The 27,507-nt window shown below is 54.3% G+C and overlaps 2 protein-coding genes across 2 annotated transcripts; one reads left to right on the forward strand and one right to left on the reverse strand.

The window, feature by feature from the left end:
• Positions 1-1,198: 1,198 nt before the first annotated feature.
• ARPC2 (actin related protein 2/3 complex subunit 2) lies at positions 1,199-21,921 on the forward strand. Its single transcript, XM_054829148.1, has 10 exons — positions 1,199-1,394; positions 11,347-11,381; positions 12,394-12,506; positions 14,846-14,891; positions 15,481-15,667; positions 16,094-16,187; positions 18,517-18,643; positions 20,004-20,104; positions 20,427-20,527; positions 21,481-21,921. Exons 1-10 carry the CDS (start codon positions 1,321-1,323, stop codon positions 21,503-21,505), a joined length of 903 nt encoding a protein of 300 aa, XP_054685123.1. The 5' UTR covers positions 1,199-1,320; the 3' UTR covers positions 21,506-21,921.
• AAMP (angio associated migratory cell protein) lies at positions 21,713-26,741 on the reverse strand. Its single transcript, XM_054829147.1, has 11 exons — positions 26,601-26,741; positions 26,122-26,274; positions 25,588-25,707; positions 25,296-25,435; positions 25,035-25,179; positions 24,799-24,882; positions 24,400-24,515; positions 23,912-24,015; positions 23,319-23,409; positions 22,854-23,008; positions 21,713-22,568 (listed from the first exon to the last, which is right to left on the reverse strand). Exons 1-11 carry the CDS (start codon positions 26,686-26,688, stop codon positions 22,493-22,495), a joined length of 1,272 nt encoding a protein of 423 aa, XP_054685122.1. The 5' UTR covers positions 26,689-26,741; the 3' UTR covers positions 21,713-22,492.
• Positions 26,742-27,507: the final 766 nt, after the last annotated feature.

Consider the following 27,507-nt stretch of genomic DNA (forward strand, 5'->3'; position numbering starts at 1 on the left):
CTGCAGACCCTCTGAAAGCGGAGACCCCCCGGGGCTGTGGGGGGGTTGGCGGGTGGGTTGGTGGGCAAAGGCAGGGTGGGGCTCTGTGCCTCAGTTTCCCCACTGATAAAGCGGGGGTTGGCACAGGGGTTTTGGGGGGCACGGGGCACTGTGGTGGTGGCTTGTCCCTGTTGGGGGTGCTGCGGGGGACCCCCCCAGAGCAGAGCCCTGAGTCCCTCCCGCCCCGGCTGTGCCGAACCGAGCCGTGCCACCAGGCGGAGTCGTGTCCCCGCACCAGCCCCACAGACTCGGGGGACTCCCCCGACACCCCTGTAACCCTGGGGCACCCTCACTCCTCTGAGCACCCCTATTGCCTTTAGGGGAAACCTGCACCCAAGGGCACCCCCAAACCTTTGGGACACCCCCATCCTCACAACTTTCGGGTGCCTGTCAGTTTTAGGGGTACCCCACACTTTTGGGGTACCTCGGTTCCCCTGGGGGCACCCGTACAGTTGTAGGGCACCGTCATACCCTTGGGGCATCACCACAGCTCCCCACTATTTCCTGGGGACACGTCCATGCTTTTCTGGGGTACCCCAAGAATTTTGGGTACGCCCTCCAGCTCCAGGGCACCCTCAGAGCCCCCCTAGAGTGTCCCCATTCCCTGGGGCACTCCCATGCTTTTAGGGACCCCCATCCCTTTGGGGCATCCTCCCATCATCCTGGGTCACCCCTGTTCCCTGGGGGCCCCCCACGCTTTTGGGGCCCTGTAACCCTGGGATCATCCAACCCACGGGACACCCCCTTTCCCTGTGGGCACCCCCATATCCCCGGAGCACCTCATTCTTGTGGAGACCCCCCGTACTCTGGGGCACACCCACGTCTGCCTGGGGGACCCCTCGCCCCTGGGGGCACCTCCACACTTTCGGGGACCCCCTTACCCCAGGCGCACCCCATACCCCTGGTCCCCCCCAACTGGGAGGACCCCTATATCCAGGAGTACACCCCAGCCCCGGGGCACCCTCTGCCCGTGCCCCCCCCCCCATTTGGGGGCACACCGGGGGTACCCCACTCCCCCCCCCCCCCCGCATCCCCCTTCCGACCCGCCGCGCGCGGGCAGGTGGGCGTGGCATTCCCGTGACGTCAGCGCGGAGGGCGAGGGAGGGGCGGGTGCGACTGCGCTGCCTCCTGCTGGCTCCGCCGCGGCCGGGGCCGGAAGTGACGCGCAGGCGCGAGAGCGGAAGCGGCGGCGCAGGCTCGGGCGGGTCCCCGGTGCGCGCAGCGGGCTCGGCTCCCTCCGGCCTCGGCGCCCTGAGAGCCCCTCCCCTCCCCGGCACCGACATGATCCTGCTCGAGGTCAACAACCGCATCATCGAGGAGACCCTCACGCTCAAGTTCGAGGGTGCAGCCGCCGGGTAGGGACGGGGGGGACGGGACGGGCCTGACGGGGGCGGCGGGGCCGGGGCGTAGGCCGCGGACAGAGGGAGGGGCGGGAGCCGCCGGCTGGCGAGGGCAGGGTTATGCCATACGCCCGGGCAGAGGGAAGGGCCTGACGGGTGACGGGGCGGGTAGTGCCGGTGTAGGATGGGGCTGAGTGGGGCGGAGGGGGGGGAGCGCCGAGGCAGGGGGGGGCCGGGAAAAGGAGGGGGCCGAGCTGGGTGAGCTGGTACGGGAGCAGGATGGGGGCTGGGGGATGATGGGACTGGGCTGGGAGGGGTGGTGACAAGACAGGATGGGGGCCTGGAGAGTGATGGGGGGTGGCATTGAGGAAGGACGGGTGCCTGGGGAGCGAGGAGGGCAGAGCTGGGACGGGATGGGGGCCTGCGGGGTGAGGGCTGGGAGGAAGGTGGTCTGGGCGGGGATAGCTGAGCTGGGAGCGGTGGGGTTGGTCGGAGGTTGAGCAGAGTCAAAGCCTGCGGGATGAGGGAGCAAAGACAGAATCGGAGTGGGGAGCGGGGCTTGATGGGGCGGTTAGTGCTAGGGCAGTGTGGAGACCCAGGGAGGAAGAGGGAGGGTACAAGAGCTCTCAGTGTGGAGGCGAACTGGGGGTGAAGATGGGGCATGGGGAGCAGAGCTGGAGGACAGGGCCTGGGCAAGGAGGAAGTTAGGGGAAAGGTGGATTTGCAGGGATGTTTGCTTTGGGTAAAGCAGCCTTCATCGGAACGGGCGCAGTGTGGTGTCAGCGCTGGTACAGAATGTGTCGGGGGAGCCGAGGAACAGGAAGCCTGTGTGTGGATCTGTGGCCTCAGCCTTTTGCTTTGGGGGTGGGGAGATTCCAGCCTGCCTCCCTTTGCTTTCCTGAGCAGGAGGGATGCAGGGAGCAGGAAGGATGCAGGCCCATGGCTCTGTCACGGCCCCTGGTGCCAGCCTGGTGGGTGTCCTGGCCTCAGGGAGTGGGTTGTAGGGGCTGGTTTGCAGCTGCATCTCTGGCTGGGACAGTTCGGTCCCTGGGGAGACTGATTATTTTGCTTCCAGTGTTGCACCAGGGCTGTAAAGGTGCTTATCTGAGCACAGCTTAGCTCAAAAGAGTCCCTTCTTCTAAGTGTCCTTATCTGCAGCCAAGTTACCTGTGGGCTCACTGCACTGCCTGCTGGCATGAGTAACACTGGGCACCTTTGTACAGAGACAAAACCTTGAAAAGCAAAAGGCGGTAGTGTTATCTCAGGGGTGGGGCCTGCTCTGGTGCCTCGAAGAGCTCAGCCCAGGCTGCTCCAGGAAGGGACCCCCCAGGCAGGTGCCTTTTTCTGTGTCACCTTTTCCTCCAGCAGCTTTCGAAGCTCTCAGCCTTTTGTGTGCAGAACTTTGACAGAGGCCATTTCCTCTGCTTTCGACTCTCAGTTGACTTCTTGCTCAGGGTGTTTGTTTGTTTGTTTTTTCATAAAATAACCTCACAGGCTGCACTGCATTGTGGGATAGCCAAGCTCCTCGCAGGCTTTTTATTCTTCTTGAGCCTGATCGTTTAATGCAACAAGTTTCCCTAAAGCACAGGCACTGCACTGGGAAGACAAGAGCTCCCAGGTGACCGCTATGGTGTTGCAGCTCATCCATTAGAAAATATTATGTGTATGGAGGTTAATAGTGTGTGTCAAAAATGCTCGTTCATCACATGGCCGTACTGAGACACTCTTCCTGTTGGAAAGAAAATGCACACACGTCCCTGTGTTGGTGTAAATGTGGAGATGGCAGTCTGTGGGTTTAAATGCACCTTGAAACCCTGACTCTGTGCAACCGGAGCTAGGGTTGCTCCCTCCCCACCAGCCTGCAGGCCCCCAAAGTTTCTGTTTCGCCTGTACGGCAAAGCCTCCTCACTTCTGCGTCAGCATGCTTGCCTGGTGTACTGATTGTTCCTGGATCAGTTCTGAGTGCAACTGATGGTGCTCTGCTTCTGCCTCTTACTCATCTATGGCACGTTCTTTTCTTTAGATGTCATTTCTAGATAAGTTTTGTGTCTTGAGTGTGTTGCTGAAGGAGAGGAAGTTATTTACTTCTGCATTTTCTTCTGTGCTTGTGGTGGGGTCCTCCTGTCCAGGCAAGCGCAGGGCAGAGACAAAAGTCTGAGATGTACAAGGGAGGTGTATTTTTTCTTTTCTCTCGTGGTTTCAAGTCTTTTAGGGAATGGATGTTATGCAATGTTTATTCATGTGAAATTTCTTTTTCCTCTGGCCACAGTTCTGGGGTCATTCCCTTGGTGTTGAGCCTGGATGCAGGAGGGGATTTGCTGTATTTCACTGTCTCGGTGATGTTTGTCCCAAGACGTGACTTGGGGACGGACACAGGACAGTCAAGGCAGGGTCAAGCCTTGAGCGATCTGGTGACAGGAGGAGTGCATCTGGACACTCGGACAGAGCTGGTTTTGAGTTACTCGCTCTAAAACAGGAGCAGGGCAGATGCAATGCAAGGGTTTGTCCATGGTGGTTGTCTCAGAGCCAGGTGTGCCTGGTGGCTTCAGCGCCATCTTGGAAGTCGGGCAGCATGGGTTTTGTTTCCAAATCCTTGGCCGGAGACTTGTTCTGTGATGTGGGCTGTGTTGCTCTCCTCTGTTCCCCATGGCTGCACTGTGGCCATGATTCACCAGGCTCCCTGCAGAAGATTTCCCAGACCATCAGGTGAGAGACACTTCATATTTCACCGTATCGTATAGAACTAGGTTGCATATAGAAGTTGGAGCTGATAACTGCTCATAATGTTATTGTCATATAATATATGTAAAAATCTGCTCTGCGTGAAGGTCCATCAACTGTTTCTGGAGTCCCCAGTGTGGAAGGTACGTTGGCAGGCTGCAGACAGAGATCAGCACTCGAGGCAGGGCCTAACCTGTGTCTAAGAGTCTTCCCTTGACAAGGTCCTTGGGGCTTGGCAGCATCCACCCATTAGTAGGGTAATTCCAAATGTAGTTTCTTTTTGTGGGCAAAACCCATGGAAATCTCAGCTCTTTGGATACCACCATTCAACATTGGTATTTAGATCAATGTGGTAACAGGTAATGGACTTCAATGCATCTAGGGTTTTTTAGTTATTTATTTAATATTGTAATTTCTCGTTTTAAATCCATTTCCGTAAACCAACCACATTTTTAAATAAAGGCCTAAAGCTACTAGAATCTGTTGAAATGAGTTAGGAATTTGCTGGTGAAGCTTTCAAGTGTCAAACTGCTGCAGTGGAGGGATACCTGGTCAGTATGAAATGAGGACACTTACGAGCTTTTGCAGGTGTCAAGAGAATAAACTGTTCCATAAGCTTTTGACTAATTTATTTTGACTTGAGAAGTTGCTTAGGAGCTGGAGTCACACTCATGTTTTCCCATTTCTGATAGAAACATGATGTGAAGGGATGAGCTCTACCAGTTGGAAGATTTTGTTTCTCATCATTGCTTCCATTTGCTAAGTGCACAGGTAGAAAAAACAAACAAACAACACCCAAACAATTTTAATTAAGTGTGAAACATTTTGATGACTGTCTTCTCTGTTGAATACTCATTATGTTTAACATGTGGGGAGGAACTGCCTCCCAACACAGATTTGCCATCCAGTTTTGTCCTGCTCTAATTTAACTGACCCCAGTGAAAGTGTGCACAAGAGCATCACAGGATTTGGTTTTCCAGCCACACATAGCCTGCCCTAAATCTCCAGTAAATTAATCATTTATCTCAAACTGTTACTTAGTATTTACCCACTGTGCAAAAGAAAACAAATTTGCATAGCTGGAGAACAGCATGCCTTTTTCCTTGGTTGGGGGCGGAGGGAAGAGAATCTCAAATTAAATCGTTGGTTTCTTTACAGCCTTTAGTAGGTACAAATCTGCAGAGCTTCATAACTATTAGCTACATAGGAAAACGGCTGAAGCTTGAACTTCCGTGATGTAGAGCTGGTTCCTGTGAGCTGGTTGGAGAGCTCGGCTGAAGCTGCGCCCGCGTGCTTTATGGTATTTCCCATTTGCGGTCACTTTGGTGCTCGTTGGCTGTAGAGCTGAGCCCTTCAGACAGGGAGGCTGAGCGCTGGGTGAAAGCGGGTAGTGTGAACTTTTTGTGATGTGACATGCAAAGTGAGTTCATCGTGGGGAGACCAAGGAGTGTCTGGAGGCTATCAGGCACACTTGGGAGGTTAGAGGAGCTTTGGGTCCTGCTGGGCACCACTGAGAAACTCCCTGTGGGAGTAGCTGTGGCGATCCGTGGCTCCAGTGCTTCAGAGGAGCTCAGCAGCCCCACCAAAAATCAGAGGTTCCTTCTCAGCAACCCTCTCCTTCTTGCTGACACAGGCATTTTTGTGGCTTCAGGGGAAACAGCATTGGGGAAGTGACCTAGGTTAAAATTAAACAGGCAAAACTGGGTATTTTTAGCCCAGATGAGTTTCCTCATCCCATTCATTGTGTGAAGGCTGCTCACCGTGGTGCAGCCAAGGAGCAGGGATCAGATCTCCCTCCTTCAGCAGCACTGGCAGGTGCTGGCTCAGTATCCTCACAAGCCCAGCCTGGAGCCACACATCTCCACCAGAACAACCTCACTTGCTGAACCTCAATCTGTCTGACTCTGAGGAGTGCTCAGGTGATGCTGCTGGCCAAAAGTGGTACCCTTGGGTTCTGCATGGCGTAGGCAGCACTGTAAACCTTGGCTGTCCGTGTTGAGTGTGCAGTAGGTGTTTGAGCATAGCTCCTGGGCTGCCACTGCACATCTGGCTTCTGCCACCAGGGAAGTTGACTTTGCATTAATGGTGGATCGTGAACCACCTCTGTCTGGAGCTAGGCAGTGCTCTGCTTTCAAGCAATAGTGCAGGGAACAGAAGGAAAGAGCAGCCCGGATTTGCAAAGTGTTAGGCTGTTGCAGGTTGGTCTGTCATCGCTCCAGCCTCAGTTTTCATCTCGAGTTCCTGAGAGGGGCCTGCTCCATATTATCCACTGAGAATGGTTCTCGCTGCAGCCACCAGCACTTGACACCAGAGAAGAGGGGGTGTCAGTCACTGTGCTAAAGAAACGCAGTGAATGTTGTCCGCAAAATGAGGTTCTTCCCCAGAGACCTGCCACAGCACTGGATCGCTCTGGCAGGGAGTTGCGGGCTACCTGCCCACAGCTGGAACAAAGATGCACAGGGGGTGAAGACTTGGCTGGAAGCGGACCTGCCCAAACCTGCGTGCTGTGGGACCAGCCTGAGCTTTGTCCGCTGGGAAACCCAACACCTTCCTACCAGCCAGCTTCCTCCAGGCTGCCGTGCCCGCTGCAAGGGAGAAGCTTGGGCATGGAGGGTTCACCTCATCGAGAGGGGAGAGCTGGCACGCATGGGGGCTGCTGTACACCGCTCAGCATCGCCCGCCTGACGGAACACTCCTGCTCAAGTTCGTGGTGGGTGTGCTGCCAGAGCTGCAGGAGCTCTTTGATTTCATATGCTCCCGCAGCTTACGCAGAGTAGCTTTTGTTAGCTGAGCAGGGCCCAGAAGTGGAGGAACTGTTCAGATAATTTTAGACATTGCTCATAATTTTTTTATTGGGGTGACCTTTCTGTAGCGAGAGCCTGCAGTCTGTCACTGAATCTGGCTCGCTGTCTCCAAACTGTGTGTCGACTCCAGTGATCTGAAAGCTCTACTCAGAGCTTTAAGCTTTGAAATACCCCCCCCTTTTTTTTTTCCCATCTCCTCTGGGGCAAGAGATTAGAATATCTGCATGCCTGCAGCTTTTAATATAATTGCCATCTTCTTTTATTTGGTACAGGCCTTAATTGTGATGTGGGAGATGCTTCAATACGGTTGTCGGCCAAGTTTGCATTTAGGTCTGTTTAATACAGAAGATGAGGGCTCTGTATAATTACAGTCTTCGCTCTTCTGTTCTTAAATTTGTTGTAACATATGGCTAAGAGCCTCCGTGGCCTGAGAATGAAGCGGGGAAGTTTGGAAGTTGTCCGAGTCAAAATTGAGGAAATGCTGTCAGAAGAAAAGATTTGCTGTTGCTCTTAAGTGCTTGCTGGCATCTCTCCATGGGTGCTGTGGCTCTTTGTGGATGTTCTGCTGGGGTGAAAAATCTGATTTGGAGCTGGCTCTGTATTAGATAGAGTGTAGGAGCCATTTGGAGATGAATAGGAGGAATGTGGGCAAGACGACGTAAAACCTGTTAGGGCCTTTTATTGTTACAAGCAGAGGGCAGATGGGATTTGGTGTGGATTTGACTTCAAACCTGATAAGTGTTATCAGAAAATGGACCGCTGCTGCTGCTTGGAACAGCTGCCATTTTAGCGTCTGAGTTCAGGCAGGGTTTTGCAGAAAGGTCTTGTCTGGAGTCAGTGTTTAGTGCAGAGAGGAGCCATCTCAGTTGTTCCTGGTACAAACTAGTTTTATTGTTTGTTCAGGGCAGAGGGTAGCAAAGAGGGAAGTTTGCTGGGGGAGGCTATGGTTCAGGTAGCATTGGTGGTAAGGAGCTTGCAGGGGTCGCAGCAGCTCTCTGCCCCAGAAGCTGATGGGCTGTACTGTCTGAAATCCTCTGAGCATAGCTGGGCTTAGTCTTGTTCTTGGAGACTTGAATCAGGGGTGGAAGTGAACCCCAAACAAGCTCCCAGCTGTCCAGAGCCCTGCATCGAATTAAAATGTGAAAAGGACAGCTGGGATTTACAGTCGCTCTGTGCTGAGCTGCTAAACTGCTGATTCTCACCACGAGTGTGGATGGGTCTCATCATGGAGGCAGGGGATGCTGGAGCACGCTGGACCAGGCAGAGCTCTTTGGGATCACACCAGTAACCTGACGGTAACTGATACCCACCCTGCAGCAGCACAGCCCCGTTCCCAGGCCTGCTGTGCATCCCCCACACGAGAGTGGGGCAGGCTGAGAGAGCTAAACATGGAGAGGACATCACTGTGCTTCTGCGTGGGGGTTGGCACATCCCTGCTGCTATTTCTATTGGCGGAAGATGGGGTTGGTGGAAGGTCTAGGGGAAGTGGTCGTGTGCGTGTGACCTGTGGCAACGTTGTAGAAACGTTTTAAGTAGCCAGGATAGTTTTGGTGAGGTGAACCAGAGAAATAAATAGAAGCATTTTAAACTTTCGGGCTGTAAGGCTGCTGAACTGTGAAGGGCTAAGAGCTCGCTTCACTCTCAGCCACATTTGTGATACCCTTCCCAGTCCTCCCGCAGGGCCAGCCCAGATCAGGGTTACTTAGGTGTGTGCCAGGTGAGGCAGAAAAAACACCCTGCAGGTGATGACAGGGCCAGCGTAGCTGTGAGGAGTTCTGTATGCAGCTCACATGAGCGCTCGCTTCACTGAGAAGGGAAGCGGTTGAATATTCAGCACCCAAAGTTCTGCCCAGTTACCTGCTTTTCCCTTAAATATCTCCCCTCCTCACCATCACCAAATACAAGAACTGAGCCACTTGGGAAATCAGTGTTAAAATAACTCCTCTAAGAAATCCATGTTGTGCGCTGAAATGTTCAGAAAGGGGGCCGTGTTAGCAGTAAGCTTTTGTGTGCAGAACAAAGGCTCTCGTGCAGAGCCATTAACTGACTTTGGGTACATGGTCTCACACCGCTTCTTAAATAACAAGACAAGTGATCTTCCTGCCATCCCCTGGGGTACTGGGCAAGTGATGATCAGGGAATCATTGTCCTTCCACAGCAAAACCTCTCTAACTGTCAGTTGCTTCCCTGTGTTGCTCAGAGGAAGGTGCTGTGTTCGGAGGCTTTGCTGTGTTCGGAGGCTTTGCTGGGAGCTGGGGCTCCGGGAGCCGTCAGCTCCGCGTGTGCGGAGAATGGGGTTTTGAACAGTGTAACTCTGAAAAGACAGAACAGAGGTTTAAGGATGCGTCCTCTTTAATATTCCTAGCTCTCATGTGCCTGACTGCGCTATCTTTAAAGCTTCCTACATAGGTTTCTTTTTTTATAAAAAAATTATACTGCCATCCAAGCTGATTCCCAAGTCTGAGTGTGGTGCTCTAAAAGAAGAACATGTCTGCATCAACTGGCCGAGTGGGATCAGTGGGATTTTCTTTCATCTCTGCTGTGAGCAGAAGTGGCTTGGACACGGCTTGAGGAATTGCTCCCCTTTCCAAGAGCCAGAGTGAGTTAATTATGCAGCCAGGGATGCCCTCTGAGCTTCTGTCTCAGGCTCAGCTGAGAAGGGGAGATGAGAGTGAGAGAGGTCGCAGGTAGCTGGCACAGCTCTTCAACTAAAGGACCTGCCATGGGTGCCTTCGCACTGCTTCTTTCAAGTGTGTGGGTTGTCTTCAGTGATTCAGAACAAAAGACAGGCTCTCCAGCCTCCCAACAAAAAGCGCTGTTGCTTTTCACAGCTAATAACTTTCAAGAAGCAGCAACACCTCATCATTTCCGCTTAGGATCTCCAGTTGAGGTTTAATTCCTCCTTTTCCACTTGAATAAAATGTAGTTGACCTGGTGCACAGTCTGGGATTGGTGCTGTTCAGTGCCTTGGTCTCCCTGCATTGCCTGTCAGGTTTTAGCACATCATGGTCATTCCTGGCTTCCAGGAATGAGGCTGTCTGCTGAAAAGCTGATGGAAGAGCAGTGCTTTCTGCTGGGGGAAAAAAATCATTAAAACCTTTCCAGAATATGGTGAGGGAAAGTAGATATTGAGTCATTGCTTCCCCTACCTTTCTTGGTATATGTACCAAGGTGTAGCCGGTACCCAGCAGCATACATATGTGTGGATCTGCAAAAAGTTTGAAGTTGGTCTCTGGGCAGCAGCAGCGTAGTTGAGACCACAAGGTTGCCTCGACACACTGGCTTTGGTTTGGGGAGTTATTTCAGTACGTTGGTTCAGATGGATGTGAATGAACTGTTTTACAGGCTAGGTTTCTGTTAGCAGCATCATTAGCCTGTACTCTGTTTAATACCAGCCGCTTTTGAAAAATAAGCAGAGAAACACTGTGAAACAGCAGTAGCAGACTGGCATTTTTATCGTGTTCTCATTTTCCACCCCTGCTCTCAGTGGTGGAGGTACCTTTGCATTGCTCCCTGTTGGAGAATGACCTATTAATACCAGTCCCCTCTGAGCTGCCAAAACAGTTATGTAGTGCCAGTCCCAACAAAATCACCTTTCAGAAGCAGTTAGATCTTTCACAGGATCCTACTCTTCTAGAAATCATGGACAAACTGGCAAATAGGGTTTGTTAAGATGTTATTAAATCTTCATATTGATAGGGTAAGATGCAATGTTCCTTTGGCTCATGAGGTGCTCTTGTTGCTGATCAGGGATCCCAAAGATCACACTGGGCAGTGTTAGAGCAACCCAGATCTACAGTTTTTCCTGCAGAAGTGGTTGGTATAGTGTTGGGGGTATTTCGGAAGGGATGTGGAGGGGCAGGGTGAAATGCATATCTGGAAAGTTTCCTTCTGTGGTTTGCTCCTAGCCCTGAACTTGGAGAAGGGGTCTTCTCTGCGAGCGAGTTTTATCAACACGTTTGCAGAGCTGCTGTTGATGGCAAAGGGGGCACTGTGTCAGGAAGGATTGCTCAGCCTCTGAGTCCCTTCCATGAACTGGTATTGCAGGAACTTGCAAAAGAGCCTCTGTCCCCAAACCTGTTCTGTATGGAGAACACATTTGTTAAAACAAACTCCTTAGTGACAAGTGGCTTTCTCAGACATTTTTAACTGGAAATCTGTGATCTTAAAATCTATTAATAAACTACAAATAATAACAATCTCTGCCAGCTTCAAGGCCTATTTTATATCATCTGGGGTAAAAATGGTGCTTATATGAATGGGGAGAAATCTAAGATCTCTTGTTGAAGGTTATCTGCTAGGTGAACAGCAGGAGATAGAAGGGTTTTCAGGTAGAGCTGCTTGTGAGAAATAAAGCATTGGAAATTAATCCTCTTTCCTTCACAGCTTGCAGGCTGCTGTTTGAATTCTCAATTACCTTCTTTGTTTTCTTTGCTTTTTAGAAATAAACCAGAGGCAGTAGAAGTAACATTTGCAGGTAAGCTCCACGGCTCTCTTGACTTCTTTGAAAAAAGGGCTGGCTCGAATGGTCTGCCCACGGTTACACCTGCTGTGCCCAAATTTACCGAGTGCCACTGCTGGGGGAGGAGAGCCATGCAGGGACAGATGGTGTGGACACCCTGAAGCATCCCCAGAGCTGGGGCTTTGTTGGCTGCACCACTGTTTTCTCTGTCTGTCTGCCTTCCCTGGGACTTTCCCCACAGCAGTGAGGTCAGTGGTGGCAGCACTTTGTTTGTGTGCATGCTGCATAGCTCTTCTCTTTTACCTCGGCTGTTCTCCAGTCTTGCCCTTTATGCTACTTGTTATTAGGTCTTTAGCACCATCTGGTTTGGGTTGTTAGAAAGCTGGCTCGGGGTGACAGGCAAGATGAATTCATTGCCTGAAGTTTGCTCTCCGGGATGAGAAGTGCCAAGGAAGTTCAAGTGTTCATTCAGCATCTGATTTTTTGCTTTTGTTATCAAGAATCTACGTAAGCTGCAGAGCTCCACAGGGAAGTGGAGCTTGCTTGGTAGCTGGAGGGTTGCCTTTTGCTGCCTTCAGCCCTCCCTGCCCATTCTGCAGTGAAGTGGAAGCTGTCTCAGCAGGCAGCGGCTGAGCTGCCTTTGCTGGCAGAGTTGTTTTCTCCTCCAGGCTGCAGCTCTGGCCTGGTGGGCATGTCAGTCACTTTCTGTGCTGGCCATCCAGAAGGCTTCCATCTCTGCGTGTTTGTATCCTTGTGTGTTGAGCGCAAGCAGATTTGCCAGGGATGCTAAATGGTACTAGACTAAAGCTTTCTGTGATGGACAGATGTCAAAACTGTTTCAGCCCTTTGAATGATAACAGGTCTCCCTACATGACATTACTGCTTTCCTTAATTATGAGTTTCTCTCTTTTTGTGTATCTGTGAGGGCTGTGTTGCTTTATGCAGTTCCTAGAACATGTAGCGAAGACCTTCCTCAGAAATAGGAACTGGTTCCTGTTCCCTCACATTTCTCTTGCTTGCTTCACAGACTTTGATGGAGTCCTTTACCATATTTCAAACCCCAATGGAGACAAGACAAAAGTGATGGTCAGTATTTCTCTGAAATTCTACAAGGAACTCCAGGAACATGGTGCTGACGAGGTGAGTGAGCATCTCTGCGCTTTGAGACAAATACTGTCTTAGCGTGGGCAATGTCCTCGCGATGTTGATGGATCTGGCATCTGACCCTTAGAGAAGCATCTGTGTTCCCATCTCGTGCTGGTCAAAGGAGCAGCCCTGTGCCAACCAGGAGTCCCACTTTGCTGGAAGACAAGGGAAAAGTGTGTTCACACTCTCTCATGAATAGGAAGCCATCTTATATGACCCTACAGCCTGAAAGGCAAAAGGCACCACTAATTTCAAAAGTCCAAATGAGTGTGAGACCTGACCATATAGAAATAGTTTCCCTGACTGTTGTGCTGAGCCTGCAAGTGAGGGAAGGCACCAAGACAAATCTGGAGTCCTATGGTGCTGCTTTTCTGACTCTGACCACGCTTGAGAGCAAGCGATGGGCTCTTGCTGTCTGTCCTGACCTTGATCTGCAGACTGGTTCCCTTTTAACTGCTGCTGTGTGAAGCAGCAGGTTCAGTTCCTGTTGAATGGGCCAGGGCTGCAAAGGGCCATTTATGGTAGAAAGAAGGAGCCTCTCTGAGCTGTGGTTGGGCGGCGAGGCAGGAAGTGTGACTCAGTTCCTGAGTCAGTTTTCAAATCTCCACATGGTAGCAAATGGGGTTCACCCAGGGCTCTTCAGCAGGCTTTTGCCTCTGGGTGTCTGTCCTTGGAAGAAAACAAGGAAACTGCTCCGTAAGCTTATCATGAGTCTGGTGAGAAACAGGCAATTTGAACCCAAAGGGAATTCCTGCAAGTTGCTGCAGGACCTACCAAAGTCAGAATAAATACGACTGAGTGTCCTGCTTTCCTGGTTCCTATCCGCAGAGCTTTCTAGGAGCAGCAGTGCTCGCTACTGAAGGTACTGCTGCTGGCAAACAAGAGAGTCAAGCAGCCCAAATGGTGGAGCCCTCCCAGCATGTTTAGTGAGGATTGGTACGGTGTGTGATCCCAAGAGAACCGCTGCGATGGGCGAGTGGCTGACACCACTGTGCACCAGCAGCTACCGCAGTGGAATGCAACTTCCCAGGCTTTTAGAGGAAAATGGGATCTCTGTAGGACTGCCTTGGGAATGCTGACTAAATAGAAATTACATTTTTAAATCTCCAGTTAGAAAACTGTTGCTTTCTGTGCTTCCCTGGAGATGATGGAGCTTGTTTCTGCTCTGTCTTTGGTGAAACCCCGCTGTGAGGAGTGCAAAGTGAGGTTCCTGCTAAGACAGAGCATCTCCCTGGGCTGCTGTAGGCAGGCAGGCTCTCTGCTGAGAGGGGGTTTTGGCATGCAGAGAACCCGTGCATCCTCTTTGCACAGTAGTGGGTGTCATCCCAGGAGGGACAGTTCTGCCACAGCGTTGTTGTGTTCTTCTCTGTGAAATACCTCCTGTTCCCAGCCCCCTCATTGACCCAGAGCTATGGCTCAGCTGAAAATTGCCATTGATGTAAAATTCAGCAGTGATTATATTTGAAGAAAGGTTTTTGCTGTGCTGTAGGCAGCTCTGCTTCTGGGAGGCATCCAGGCTGCCTGGCAGTCTCCTCTCCATCCCCATCTGTCCCGTGCAATAGGCTGAGACAGGGTGGGCAATCACCCGTCCACGCTGCACCTGATTCCTGCTCTGAACTTGCTTTCCTGCACGGAGAGGGACAGGGCGGCCATGCTTTGCATCTGCCTTTAGATGGGAAGAAGGGTTGTAGCCCTCAGATCTGTTGTGTCAAGCTCTGCTGACAGTTTTCCTTTGAAGGTATGAGAGGTATGGAAGTTTTCTTCTTTGTGCAAGTTCAAGACTAGCAAGAACTTTAAAAAGTTCCAGTTTTGAGTCCTCTCCTGCAGCGTGTCCCCTATCAGTGGGGTTCAGGGAGCTCTGCCTAGAGCAGGAGCAGCTGATAATACTAGAAGCCGATGACTTAATATTTGTCCAAGTTTGTTCAGGGAGTGTAGTGACAGGACAAGGGGTAATGGGTTTAAGCTGAAGGAGGGTCAATTTGGATTAGATGTTAGAAAGAAATTCTTTACTGTTAGAGTGGTGAGGTACTGGAACAGGTTGCCCAAAGAGGTTGTGGATGTCCCATCCCTGGAAGTGTTTAAGACCAGGTTGGATGAGGCTTTGGGCAACATGGTCTAGTGGAGGGTGTCCCTGCCTGCAGCAGAGGTGTTGGAACTAGATGATCTTTAAGGTCCCTTCCAACCCAAACCATTCTATGATTCTAAGTTCACTTAGACTAGGGGAGGCAGATGTTGTAATTTCATGTTTCTAAATGGAGACTGAACGTGGCCTGGGCTGTGCAGGAGGAAAGAATCTGATAGTTTGTGCTCTGAATGTTTAATTTCTTTCCTAGGTTTTGAAGAAAGTCTATGGAAACTACTTGGTAAATCCTGAATCAGGTAACCCTGCAATAATATTTACTCTGTGTGTGTGTGAATGCAATTCCAAAATGACTTAAGTAGCCTCAGAAATGCTCAAATGAAGGCTGCACTTCAAGAGCTTCCTATCTGGGGCTTTCTGTACAATGAGTGGCAATTTAAAAGGTGGCTTAGGTACGTCAGGGCTGAAGCAGCTTGCAGCACAAGCTGTAATTCTTGATGCAGCCCTCCTCCAGGAAGCCTCTGTTCCTCACGGTTGGGGTCTTTGTTCTTCTCAAAGACACTTCATCAGACACAGGAAAACCATGGTTACCTGTGACAGCATCTCTTCCTACTCACTGCAAAAACTTGGGAGCAGCTCAGCCAGCACGTGTGTCTGGGAGCTCGTGTGTCTGGGAGCTCGTGAAGGAGACCTGGGAGTGTTGCCATGGCCACGCACTGAGTTCAGGCATGGCTTCTGGCAATGCTTGGGGTGGGAAGCACTCACCCCTGGGGCTTTTGGGAGGGTTTAAGGCAAAGGTGTGACTGTAGTTGCCTCTTTCCAGAAAATGTCTCTGGCTTTATTAAGGCCCTGCATAGATTATTAAGGTTAGTGGCTGTCCCTCCCCAGGTTACAATGTCTCTTTGCTCTACGACCTGGAGAACCTTCCCGCAGACAAGGACGCTATTGTGCACCAAGCCGGCATGTTGAAGCGCAACTGCTTTGCTTCGGTCTTTGAGAAGTATTTCAAATTTCAGGAAGAGGGCAAAGAAGGAGAAAAAAGAGCTGTCATCCACTACAGGGACGATGAGACAATGTAAGTGTTCAAGCCAAGCAGCATGGGAGTCAGACAGCTGTCACTACAATCTCTGCTCCTGTTCACAGCTGTAGGTTGTGGTGGAAAGTCAAGAAATCCTGCTCCATAATTTGGCAGGGTAATAAGGGCCGGTCCTAGGTTGTGAGACGTATCCAGTGAGGGTAATGCTCATCTCTTGGGCTGCAGGGATGTTACGCAAGTGCCTGTGCTAGTGGCAGCGCTTGTGGCTGCAGGCAGGAGAGGAACTGGCCGCTCCCACCAGAAATGTTTTGCTCCCTGTAAATACTGTCTCGAGGGAGGGGAAATTTTCCGCAGCCAGGCCTGTGAATGGTTGTTGTATCTACGTGACCTTGTCACGTGGTTGCTTCCTCATCCAGTTGTACTTCTTAGCTCACAGCTGGGTTCTCCTCTCTCACCCACCTGCAGGTACGTCGAGGCAAAAAAGGACCGCGTCACAGTTGTGTTCAGCACGGTATTTAAGGATGACGATGACGTGGTGATCGGAAAGGTGTTTATGCAGGTATGGAAACTGAGTTATGGGGAAAGGGTCTGGTCCTTGATTGAGCCCTCTTGCTTGAAGCAAGCACCGCCAAACAAGCAGATGTTAGGCTGAAGTGAGCTCACAGGCAGTTTAATTAATACATATCAATGCTTTGCAGGGCACCAGGCTGCACTGGGATGGAAGAACCATGTTAATAGGCATAGGTGGTGTATCCTCTAATCCAGGCTCTTGCATTGTCATCTTTATTAGCAGTGGTCTTGCTTATATGGACAATCAAACATATTATATGTTACAGATGAGAACCACTACGGTGAACACTTCAGTATCCATCTTGGGGCCCTGTAGTGCAGCTAGCTGTGCTGTAGGGATCACCAGCCAGCTGGAGAGCTGAGCATGGTGGGGAGGCTGAGAGGAAGAAGAAGGGGTGAGGCAATGTTGTGGTGCTGAGAGTTGTCTTCACCTCAGAGTTTGTTCCTGCTAATGCTCAAATGCTGTAGAGACTCAGCAGCTCAGCATGGCTGCTCTCACATGCCACAATGGGGTCTCGAATTCGAGCTTTTTAAAGCTATGAATTTGCATAGTTTGCGGGCTTGAATCAATCATCATAATGCCAAGTAGTTCTGGACTCAGCTACCCTTTGCAACTGCCATTTAGCTGGGAAGCATTCAGAGGGCTGTAGTAAACACTTTGCATGTCTGTTAGCAACTGCGTGCAGCCTGTGGAGATTGAGACCTTTGCTTACAGCTGGGGAAGGCTCAGTGCATGCTGGTACGTGTGTTCATCCCTGTCACTGGCCTGCCTAGCTCACCTTGTGTCTGCTGAAGCATCTGGGGAGCCTCCTGCATGGGCATGGCCGTGGAGCAGGGCTCTGCAGGGTGTTCCAGGGCTAGAGGAGCTTTAGCCTATCCTTTCAGGGGTGCTGCTGGCAAGCTGGTGGACAGCTACCGGCCCAGTTTGCTGGATACCACTTTACCTGTGTTGGGGGTCATTAGGACAGTGTGTGTTGTGATGGAAGTCTTCTCTCGTAGCTCTGTTCTCTGTGTTCTCTAGCTACAGGCAGGGCATCTGCTATGGCTTTGAGTTTTTCCCCACCAGCATATCCCACAGCCTGGAATTCAGCTTTTAAAACAGGGGGGTATGAGGTGAACAAAACAGGGTTTGTGAGGCTCCCAGGGAAGTGGCAAGGCTTCAAGGCAGCTGCTGTCCCAGAGTCTCCATGTCCCAAGTTCTTGGTTTTTACAACAGCAAACCCTGCTCCTGCCCAGCCACAAGAATTTCCACTCTGAGTCATGCTGGCTTCTTCCCTCCAGCTATTGCTCTTGCGTAATGCAGCCCAGTCAGGCATGGTGGCTGCTCATCTGGGCTCTCATGGAGAAAATCTGACCATTAACTAACCAGTGAAGCCATTTGAGCCATTTCACCCTCTGGCATAAGCAGGCGGAAGCGCAAGCTAAGCATTTCATTAAGGGAAACCCCAGTGAACTACTCAGTTCTCTAAAAGGGACAGGGATGCTCCCACCCTTCCCAGGTGAGCTGTGCTCAGAAGGGAGGAGGGGCCGAGGGTGGCTGATGATGTGTAGCTTGGGCTGGGGGTCAGTGAGGCAGAGGGGAGGCTGCTGTGCCTTGGGGCAGGGGAATGGTGTCATGACTTTCCCAGCCCAGTGTAGGGACAGTCCTGTAATGCCTGAAATGCGGAGCCAGTTTATTTCATGTGAGATGGGGGTTGTGCTGCTGTCAGAGATGTTCCCTGGCAGAAGGGATCTCCCTGCCTGGAGGTATTGTTTCAAGGCGTTGAGAAGTGTTAGGAGGAGGCTTCGCGTACAAGCTTCAAACTCCATAGATGCCTCTTAACGCCTGGGCAAAGACTCCTTGGAGGTGCTTTCTCAAACAGCAGACCCTTTACGCTAGATGTAGTGGAGACTTCGCAGCCCTTTCTGAGGATTTCCTTTCCTCTGGAGTGATGGGCGCTGTCCATTTTTGCTGGAAGCACTGATGGTGTTGACTTTCCGGCAGGAGCTGTGCTGTCTCATGTGCTTGCTCATGACCCACACTGAGGTGTCTCTTCCACAAAACACCCATGGCAGGAACTGTTACACTGAAAGCCACCCCAGCTGAGGGGCTGTGCTAGGGCCATGTGTAAACCTGGGACAGCTGTGCGTTTTGGTCTGGTTTTGCTGGGGAAAAAGGATTGTTTTCCAGAGGTTTGGCCTGATGGACTCAGCGCATTCAGGGAAAGCTGGGAAACCTCCTGCTCAGTTGTCCTTTGGGAGTGGGGAAACCACATTTGCTTTCCCATCATGTTGTTGGAGTACCACAGTGGGACTCATCTTTGCTTTGTCTTGTTCAGGAGTTCAAGGAGGGTCGCCGGGCCAGTCACACAGCCCCACAGGTGCTCTTTAGCCACAGGGAACCACCCTTGGAGCTGAAAGACACAGATGCGGCCGTTGGCGACAATATTGGCTACATCACTTTTGGTAAGCAGGCGGCTCTGAGGCCTGGGGATGTTCGGGGAGAAGAGAGGTTCTTGCTGCTGCATGAAAAACAAAATGGAATTTGCCTTCACTGAGTGTTCAAGTGGGTCGTTGGGGCTGAAGGGACTCTGGAGTTGCACGCTGCATTGTCTGCCCCCTTTGGTGTGTCCCTCGGCTCTGCTGTGGGCAAGAAGGCTTGGAAGCGGACAGTGAGCCATTTAGTGTCTGCCTACAAAATAAATTAAGCATTGGGGAGCAAGGGAAGGGTGGCTTTGCTGTGACATTGTGGAGACTGGAGGCTTCTTGTGGGAGGTTTCATGCAAGTGTATTTGTAGCTTGTCCAGCTGCAGGCACCTGTGCAGTGCTTAATCAGGAGCACGGCAGCGAGTTCTGCTTCTCCAGCTCTACCTCTTCTCTGGGCTGAACACTTCCATCCCTGATGAGCCGCTTTCCCCTGCCTGCAGAGGCACTGGCCAGTAGAGTCACCGCTTCCTCCTGGGCAGCAATGCCGAGGGCTGAGCTGAGAAGTCCAAACCCTGCCCTGTTCAAAGGGAAAGGCCTCTTTCAGAGAAATTGGGTTTCATGCTTAGGTGCGCCATTAGGGTCTCTGAGGCCGACATTCCTGCAGTTCGGAGCTCAGAGGTGGAGCACAGACACTGCCGCCCTCCCATGCTGGGAATGGTGCCTTGAGGTTAGGGCAGCTCGTCAGCTATGTGAGGGCTGTCTAATGGCAGGTCTGGGACGGCGAGCAAGGCTTCATTCTTGTTGAGACGCAATTTCCCTGTTATCTGATCTGACAGTCCCAGGTGAGATCATCACTCAGACAAAAAGGTCTTTTAGCCCTTGGATCTGGGACGCTTAGCACAGCACCAGACTCTGGAAAGAGCGAGTCACCGGGCCCCTGCAGTAACCAAGTCTGGCTCTGTCATGGGGCCGGCAGGCTGCCAGACAGGGATCCACAACTGATTTCAAGATCTAAGGGCAGACTGGATCTTGAAATCAGTCAAGCAGCCTGGCCGTCCTTGTCTGCCTCCCAGTGCTCTCCTCCGTTTGCTCCTCCCGAGCACCAAAGTAGCATCATGCAGTTTCCTACAGTGCCGTCATCTCTGGGCACTTGGCCTTGCCTGCGTCCTCCAGAGTGCACAGCTGCGTCCAGGCTGCTGCGGGAGACGTGGAAAAGTGCTGCTAAGTCCTGTGTTTAAAGTCACAAGTGCTGCTTAATCTTGGTATGTGTCACAGTAAAGGGTTCTTTGTAGAGAGCAAAGCAGGCATTTGGAGCAGCACTCCCTGAAGCCTCCAGCACTGGAGGAACCTTTGGTAGTCTCGGGAGGCACTAACGGTTTGTGTCGCCCTCTTCTTTCAGTGCTGTTCCCCCGTCACACCAATGCTGCTGCCAGAGACAACACCATAAACCTGATCCACACATTCCGGGACTACCTGCACTATCACATCAAGTGCTCAAAGGTACTGAGCGGACAGGGCTGGGGGATACCGGATCACTTCGGCCCATCTGACCTGGGTGCTGCAGGGGAGGAGCACAGGGCAGTGGTGCCCTCCCAAAAACTCACTAGAGTCTGGCATCGCCCTCCCCAGTCATGCCGGGATGGCAAGTGATGTATCATCACCTTCTCCAGGCTCTTTGCTGCAGGCAGCACCCGTTTGCTTCCCATCCTAGCAGCAGAGTAGATGCTTTCCCAACAACGAGCAGAAAGATAGCTCCTACCCCATGTCCTGAAATCTCAGCTATGAAGACATGATCCTGACGTGTCCCCATTTTGAAATGCAGGCCTATATTCACACGCGTATGAGGGCGAAAACGTCGGATTTCCTCAAGGTGCTGAACCGTGCCCGTCCAGACGCAGAGAAGAAAGAAATGAAAACAATCACGTGAGTAGTAAAGCAGGGCCTGACTCTCTGGGCTTCTTTGCCAGCCATGAGCTCACTCCTCCTCAGCTTGACATACCCTGGTCTGGGGAGGACTGGGATGCTGTGGGGGTGGCCGGCCCAGGGCCTGAAGTGCTGTGGGACCCCATCTGAGTGAGGAAGGGGGCGTTTCATAGCGAGGTGCTTGCCTGGGTACCTTGAGGCAAGAGAATGGATCAGGGTGCGTTGGCCTCCCAGGACCCCTGTGCTCCCTCCACCACGCACGCTCACTCACTGCATCATGTGTCCTGTGTAGGAGCTGGGTGTGTGGCAAACCCTGTGCAGGCAAGGCCTTTGCAAAAGAAGGCTCATACGCATCTCTGTGAGCCCTGGTGTCTGCACTGTCCCCTGAGCATGTAGTGGCGTTTTTCCCCTGTTGTGTTAAAGCTCGCTGATCAGCTCTGGGGGCAGCTCCGGCTCAGGTGGAGAGTGGTCAGGTCCTTCCGGGGGTTTGCAGGTGCTGGAGCAGGTTCTCTTGCTGCCCAAATGCATCTGCAGCTCCTTGGAGCCCCTGGCTGCCCTTGGCCAGCAGCTGGCTGGGGCCAGGAGCGCTGACTGGCCGCTGTGCTGGCTGGCTGGCTCCCTCTTGTGAGCACAGCAGCCCAGGGTGAAGTGGGTGGAGGAGAACAGTTGCATGAACGTGTTTCCCTCATGTCCTTTACCCTCTGCTGATCCCAGAGCCCCTTGGTGTCCTTTCTGTGTGTCCTGCCATGTCCCCTCTGCAAAAAAAAACCCCTCCCCGCAGCCCCCTGACCTGGTTCTCTAGCCACAGATGCCTGTGAGCTGTGAACCAGTGGTGCCTGCCCGGCTTTGACAGCATGGTGCAAGCATCTGCCCTGCCAAAAGTCCCGCAGCCACCCCGGGGCACCTCAGAACAGCGCCAGGGGCTGTGCTGACCTCTCTCTGCATCCTTTCAGGGGGAAGACGTTCACAACCCGTTAACACCAGGGTCAGTGAGGCTGCCGTGGAGGACAAAGGTTGGGGCACTTGCTACCCGATAATCGTAGCTTTTAATGTTGCACCTCTGTGGGCTCATAAGGAATTCAAGCAATCGGGGTCAGTTTGTACGACAGTTTGGGGAGTAATCTGCAGAAACGAGCTGTGCTTGCGAGGACTCGATCGTTCCAAGAAACAAAACCTTAATTCCAGTTTGATTGACTTAATTTCTTTTCTTTTTTAATTTTTTTTTCTTTTCAAGCTGTTTCGCTTTGCAATATGTTACCGGAAATAAGTTGCAGTATTTCTTATGAGAATAATGCAATATTAACTTGTTTTCTTCTGAATATTTGAGTTCAAAACTCCTGTATCTGAAGAAATACTGTTGGGGTTCATTAATAAAGGAGATCTTTCTATCTTAAGGGGCTGTGGGGGCTTTGGCGTGTCAATGTGTGTAGCCTTGCCCTGAAGGGGTGTTTGGAGTCACAGGTGCAAGGGGGATAACTGCTGTATTTCAGAGCAAATTACTTCTGGTGATCTCCGTCTTTTGGGGCTAAAGCACAATTCTCCTCCTCTCAGGTAGCAATCTGCACCCCTCCCTCTGACCCTGACCCCCTCATTCCCCCTAACAGGGAGAGCTAGGGTGGGGGGCTCTGCCTCCACCCAGACCAGCCTAAAACTGCCTGCCCATTGATCCTCAGGCCATGGTCAGATGCTGAGGAAATCTCTGAGGAGGGAGGGAGGGAGCACAGCTCCCAAGGTCATCTTCCCAACAAGCAGAGTGGATGGCATCCAGTTAAGTGAAATAATTTATATAATTAAAAGACATCTTCATACAAAACCCCAGGCTCAGCCCCCAGATGGTGAGGGCAAAGCGGGGCAGGCTGGAAAATTACAAAGCACGCACTGGAGAAGGGTGGTGACACCTATCTCCCTCATCCCTCTGTACACGAGCAACCTGGCAGAGCCAGGACACCATCCCTCCACACAGTTCTAGCGATCAGGGCGCTGGACGCAGAACACTTTGGCTTGGTGGTCGCCAGAGGTTGTCACCACAATGGAGGCGTCCCTGGGGAGAGACAGAGCTCAGAGATGGGGCTGGGGGCTGTGGACATCCCTCAGCCACACCCCTGGCCCAGGTCTGATCTGCCCCACTCCCCCTTGAGACCGTTAAGTCTCAGCATGGACCTGGGTGTGGCCACCTGCCTGCCCCCCGGCCCCCCCCCGCCAGGACCAGACTGCAGGAGCACCCAAAGGGGAGAGAGCTTGTGATTTGGGTTCCTGAGGCTGCAGGCCCCTGCCACCCCTGGTCCCTCCACCCGGCAGGGAAGGGTTCTAGGGGTTCCCTGCTCACTTGTTGACAGCAAAGTCGAGGATTTCGGCCGAGTGCCCTCGGTACTCGCTGATCATCTTCCCCGAGCGGGCATCCCAGAGCCGCACAGCCCCATCCAGGCTGCAGGTGTACACCACCGCCGAGCTCTCCTCCCACAGCAACTGCACAATCCCCGACTGGGGCAGGGGAGAGGCCACAGGGTAAGCTCTGGGGACCCCCAGCAAGGCTCAGCTCCCCCCACGTGCTCCCCCCAGCGTTGTCTGCCATCCCCACAGACAGGAGAGGCAGCCCCAGCGTCAAACTATGGGGCACATCCTCTGTGCAGGGACTGCGGTCGCCTTTGGGGAAGCCCAAGGGGCTGAGGGAGAAGCACAAATTGGGAACTGGCCCCAGGAAAGCCCCTGGGCTCCAAGGGAGGTCTCGGAGAGGCGCAAAGACGCCCGCCCCCCCCCCCCCCAGGCGTAGGGAGAGGGGGTAGGGCCGTACCTCATGTTGGCACTTATGCCTCAGGCTCTGTGTGGAAAGGTCATAGATAGCCAGCGTGCCATCCAGGTAGCCCACAGCAGCCAGCGGCATCCTGCAGAGAGGGGAACAGGCATTACGCGGGCCTGGGGGAAGCAGGGATGGCAGCGTATGAGGGATCAAGGATGAAGGCAAACCCTATGCTGAGGGCTACAGCATATCAAGACATTGAAGGACAACCTAATTGCCGGAGCCATGAAACACCCCGATTGGGAAACCCAACAGGACAGTGAGAGCCAGCAACTAGCCCAAGGTTCATGAGGGAGAAGACAACGTCCTGGTACGAAAGACTCCCAGGAGATGTGTCTGGAGGGTACCCTGGCCAAAGAGTGGTCCATCAGGCTAGCCCAGAAACCCAATGGGTTGAGGGGAGGACTGAGCAGCTGATGTCCCTTGTCCTCCATGTCACACCCAAGTGCTCTGGGATCTCCACAGCCAGCTGGGGAGGATGAAGGTGAGAGAAACACAGCAGAACAATGTGTGAGGGATGGAAATGGATCCGTTTGTAACATCCCCTGTAAGATCTAGCATCGAAGAGGGACTGTAACCACACTCACACATTACAGAAGCCCAGCGACTCCACCGAGTTGGACTCTGCCTCCTCGCCCTCACCGGCAGGGGCCTTTGGGGCCACGCTCTCCATCTTGAACACGCACACCACCTGGGTGGAGGGAGACTCAGTAGCCCCGAGGGGAGGGGAAGGGGACCCCCAGTCGCACCGAGGTCCCCTTCCTTACTCGGGATCAAGCCTACACCCCCTGGACACCAAGGCCTGACCCCAAAACCTCAGCTCCTCGGAGCAAACAGGAGGGAACTTCCTTCTACAAGCCCTGCGGGACCACACAGCTACAGGTCCCACCAGTGGCTGGGAGGAAGCACTTGTGTTGGCCAAGGGCGCCTCCTGCTGGCTGCCGGTGGCACCACAGGCTGCTCGGGGCCTGTAGAGCCCAGAACCACCCGGAGACACCGGCCTGGCCCAGGACAGGGGCTTGAGAGCCCTGTGCCCCAGGGCTCCTGGCTCTGCCCCTGCCCACACGGAACTCACCTTGCCCGTGGCGGAGTTGATCAGCTTGGTGTGACAGTCCACAGAGCCTGTCATGATCAAACTGCCATCCTGATTGGTGGCCACACATGTCAAGGGGTCCTGGTGGCCATCCTGGCCTGGGGAGACAAGCAGGAGGCATGAGCTCCACGTGTCCTCCCCACAGAGACCCAGTGGACATTGATACCCGCCTTCCTGCAGCTTCCCCCTTGCCTGGCTCTGCCGGCACCCCAGTGGCAACGAGCAGCCACCTGTGGGGACAGGGAAACCCAGTGCCAGGCTCCCTCCAGCAGCCCCTGGCCTCGGAGGGTGCCACCTCTCCACCCCAGCAGAGGTCAGAGCCCAGTGGAAGGGGCTATTCCCCAATTAGGGAGCACCCCAGGTGATTAACCTCCTCCCTACCTTTCAGAACGTGCAGCGAGGTTCCCTGCTTCAGATCCCAGATGCGCATGGTCCCATCCTCATACCCCACCACTGCTCGCTTCCCTGGGTGAGACAGAGGCAGCAGGTAGAGCCAGAGCTTCCCTCATTGCCTCCTGCTCAGCACAGACTGGCAGAAGCAGGAGGACAGATGGTGGTAGCAGGATCTGTCACAGAGCTGGTGACGTTCCCCACCCCAGACAGCCCCCGTGCCTCACCGTCAGGCAGGATCCTGCCACACGTGGCTGGGCATGCAGGACCCTGGAAGGTTTTGCAGTCTCCGCTGGGGATCTTCCACATCCAGGAGTTGCCATCAGCCGTGCCCGCCAGAAGTACATGGGCTTGAGGGTGCCACTCCATCCACTGGCCAGAGGGAGGGACAGGCAGTGTCACAGAGGTGGCATCCCCACCACCACCCAGCTCAGTCCCAGCTGCCAACCCAGGAGCTCCCCATGGCACCAGGGGTCCCAACCACTCACCTCCAAGTCCCCCACCTCGAAGGACCACACTTCTTCCTTGGTGTCCACCCGCCACACTTTGATAAGCCCAGACATGTCACCCGTGGCCACAAACACAGAGTCGTGACTGAAGCCAGCACAGGTGACCGAGTCCTTGTGTCCTAGAGATGACGGGGGACAGAGACTGCTCAGGCCAAGCTATGGAGGACGTTCAGGAGCCTGGCTCCAGCAAAGCATCAGCTGGGGAAGAGCGTGTCCGGAGAGACGTGGCTGGGAGGGGACAGGGCCACCCGGACAGCCTTGAGCACCTCACCTGAGCATTCAAATAGGAGCTCTCCATCGCTCACACGCCATACAAAGGCCTTGTCGTCCTCCCCGCCTGTCACCGCCAGTGTGTTGGTCTTGGGGTCGAGGCTCACACAGAAAACAGAAGCTTCACAGAAAAGTAAAGAGAGGCTACATGGCTGGGACGGCACTCACATCCCACCTCACGTTCCCAGGGGATTCAAATCCCATGCAGTGCCAGGTCTGGGTGGGATGTCAGTGAGCTGAACTCCCAACTCAAACCAGTGGGAATCAATTCTTCCTGTGGGGGAAGAGCAGCACAGGCTGTCTGCTGAGCTCAGGGTGAGCTGCCAGGGTAGGAGGCTCGAAGGGCTCCTCTACCAGAGTGTAAGGTAGGAAGGAGCAGAGCCCAAGGCAGCCCCAGTCGTGATGGCTGTCCCAGGAACGGCCGGGAGACGGCAGCCTGGCAAGGACCTGCTGCACCCCCTTACTCAGGGGAAAGCCAGGGTGGGAGCAGGTCCCGAGGGGGAGCCCAGCTGCTGCTGCCCCTGCCCACACTCACCTGAGTGGAGGGAGAACGTGACCTCGCTGTCGTCCTGCGCCTCCATGCCATCCTCCACCCCCTCGTCGTCCTCCGTCTCCCAAGCCTCGGCGTCGGGCTCTTCTGCCCCCTCGTCGTCAAAGTCCACGTCCTCCATCTCGTCGGCCAGGTCATCTGCAGAGGGCGAGGGTCAGGACGGGCCCGGCTCAGCCCTTTCACGGGCACGGGGGACCTCGGGGGTCCCCGGGGGACGGGGCAGCAGAGGCGGGGGGGGACGCGCGATCCCGATGCCGCCGCGGCCAGGAGACCCGGAGCAGAGGAGCCGCAAAGGAGCGGGGCGCAACGCGGGGAGAGGCCGCAGGCCCAGGGGGAGACCGGGCCGGGACCCGCGGCCGGGCCTTGGCGCTGGGGCGGGGCCGGAGCGGGCCCGGTGCCCCGGCGGGAGGCCGGAGACCCCGCAGAGCTCTGCCCGGTGCGCGACGCAGGGCGCCCCGTCTCACCCGGCCCGGGCGGGCCCAGCTCCACCACCTCGATGATCTCCTCGTCGCCATGGAAGCCCAGCGCCCCCGGGCCCTCGGCGGGCTCCATGCCGGCCTCCCCGCGCACCCCACCCCGTCGCCGCCGCTTCCGCCGTTCGCCCCGCCCTGGCCAATCCCCGCCCAGCCACCCTCCCGTCTCAGCCAACCCCAACCCGAGTTCTCACACGACCCCGCCCCTTCCGCCCCAGCGCAGCGTAGACCAACCCCGCCCCGCGCGGTGCGCTCTGGGAGCTGTAGTTTCTCGCGCGCCGCCAGGACAGCGCCACCCCCCGGCAGCCCCCGCGCGGCGGACTGCAGCTCCCGGCATGCAGCGGGGCTGCGCACACCGGCACGACCCACTATGGCGGCGGCGCTCAGCGGACTGCGGGGTAACTGCGGGGTAACGGCGGGCAGGCGGGCGGTCCCGGGGTGGCGGGGGGGGGGAACGGGAGCGTCCTGCCGTCATCCTCACCGCACGGCCCCGCGGCCTCCGACACGCTGCCCGGGACGGTCCCAGGCCCCGCCTCGCGGAGGAGAGGCCTTAGAGCCACGCCCCTCGGCATTGGCCCCGCCCCGCACGGCTCAAGCCCCGCCCTCGAGCGCCCCCGCCTCAGGGGCAGATGTAGGGGTACGGGCAGGTGTAGGGGTACGGGCAGGGGTATGGGCAGGTGTAGGGGTACGGGTACAGGCAGGGGTACGGGCAGGTGTAGGGGCACGGGCACGGGCAGGGCAGGGCAGGAGCCTCAGGCAGCTCGGGCCAGGCTCCCCACGCGCTGCCCCATGGCCACCCCTCCCTAACGCCTCTCTCCCTGCAGGGCTGCTGGCGGCAGCAGGGCAGGCAACGGGTCCCACCAGGCCCTGGGGGCAGGCAGCTCCCCCGGGCACACGG

The sequence above is a fragment of the Grus americana genome, chromosome 6, assembly GCF_028858705.1.
Source record: "Grus americana isolate bGruAme1 chromosome 6, bGruAme1.mat, whole genome shotgun sequence".
NCBI lineage: Eukaryota > Metazoa > Chordata > Aves > Gruiformes > Gruidae > Grus > Grus americana.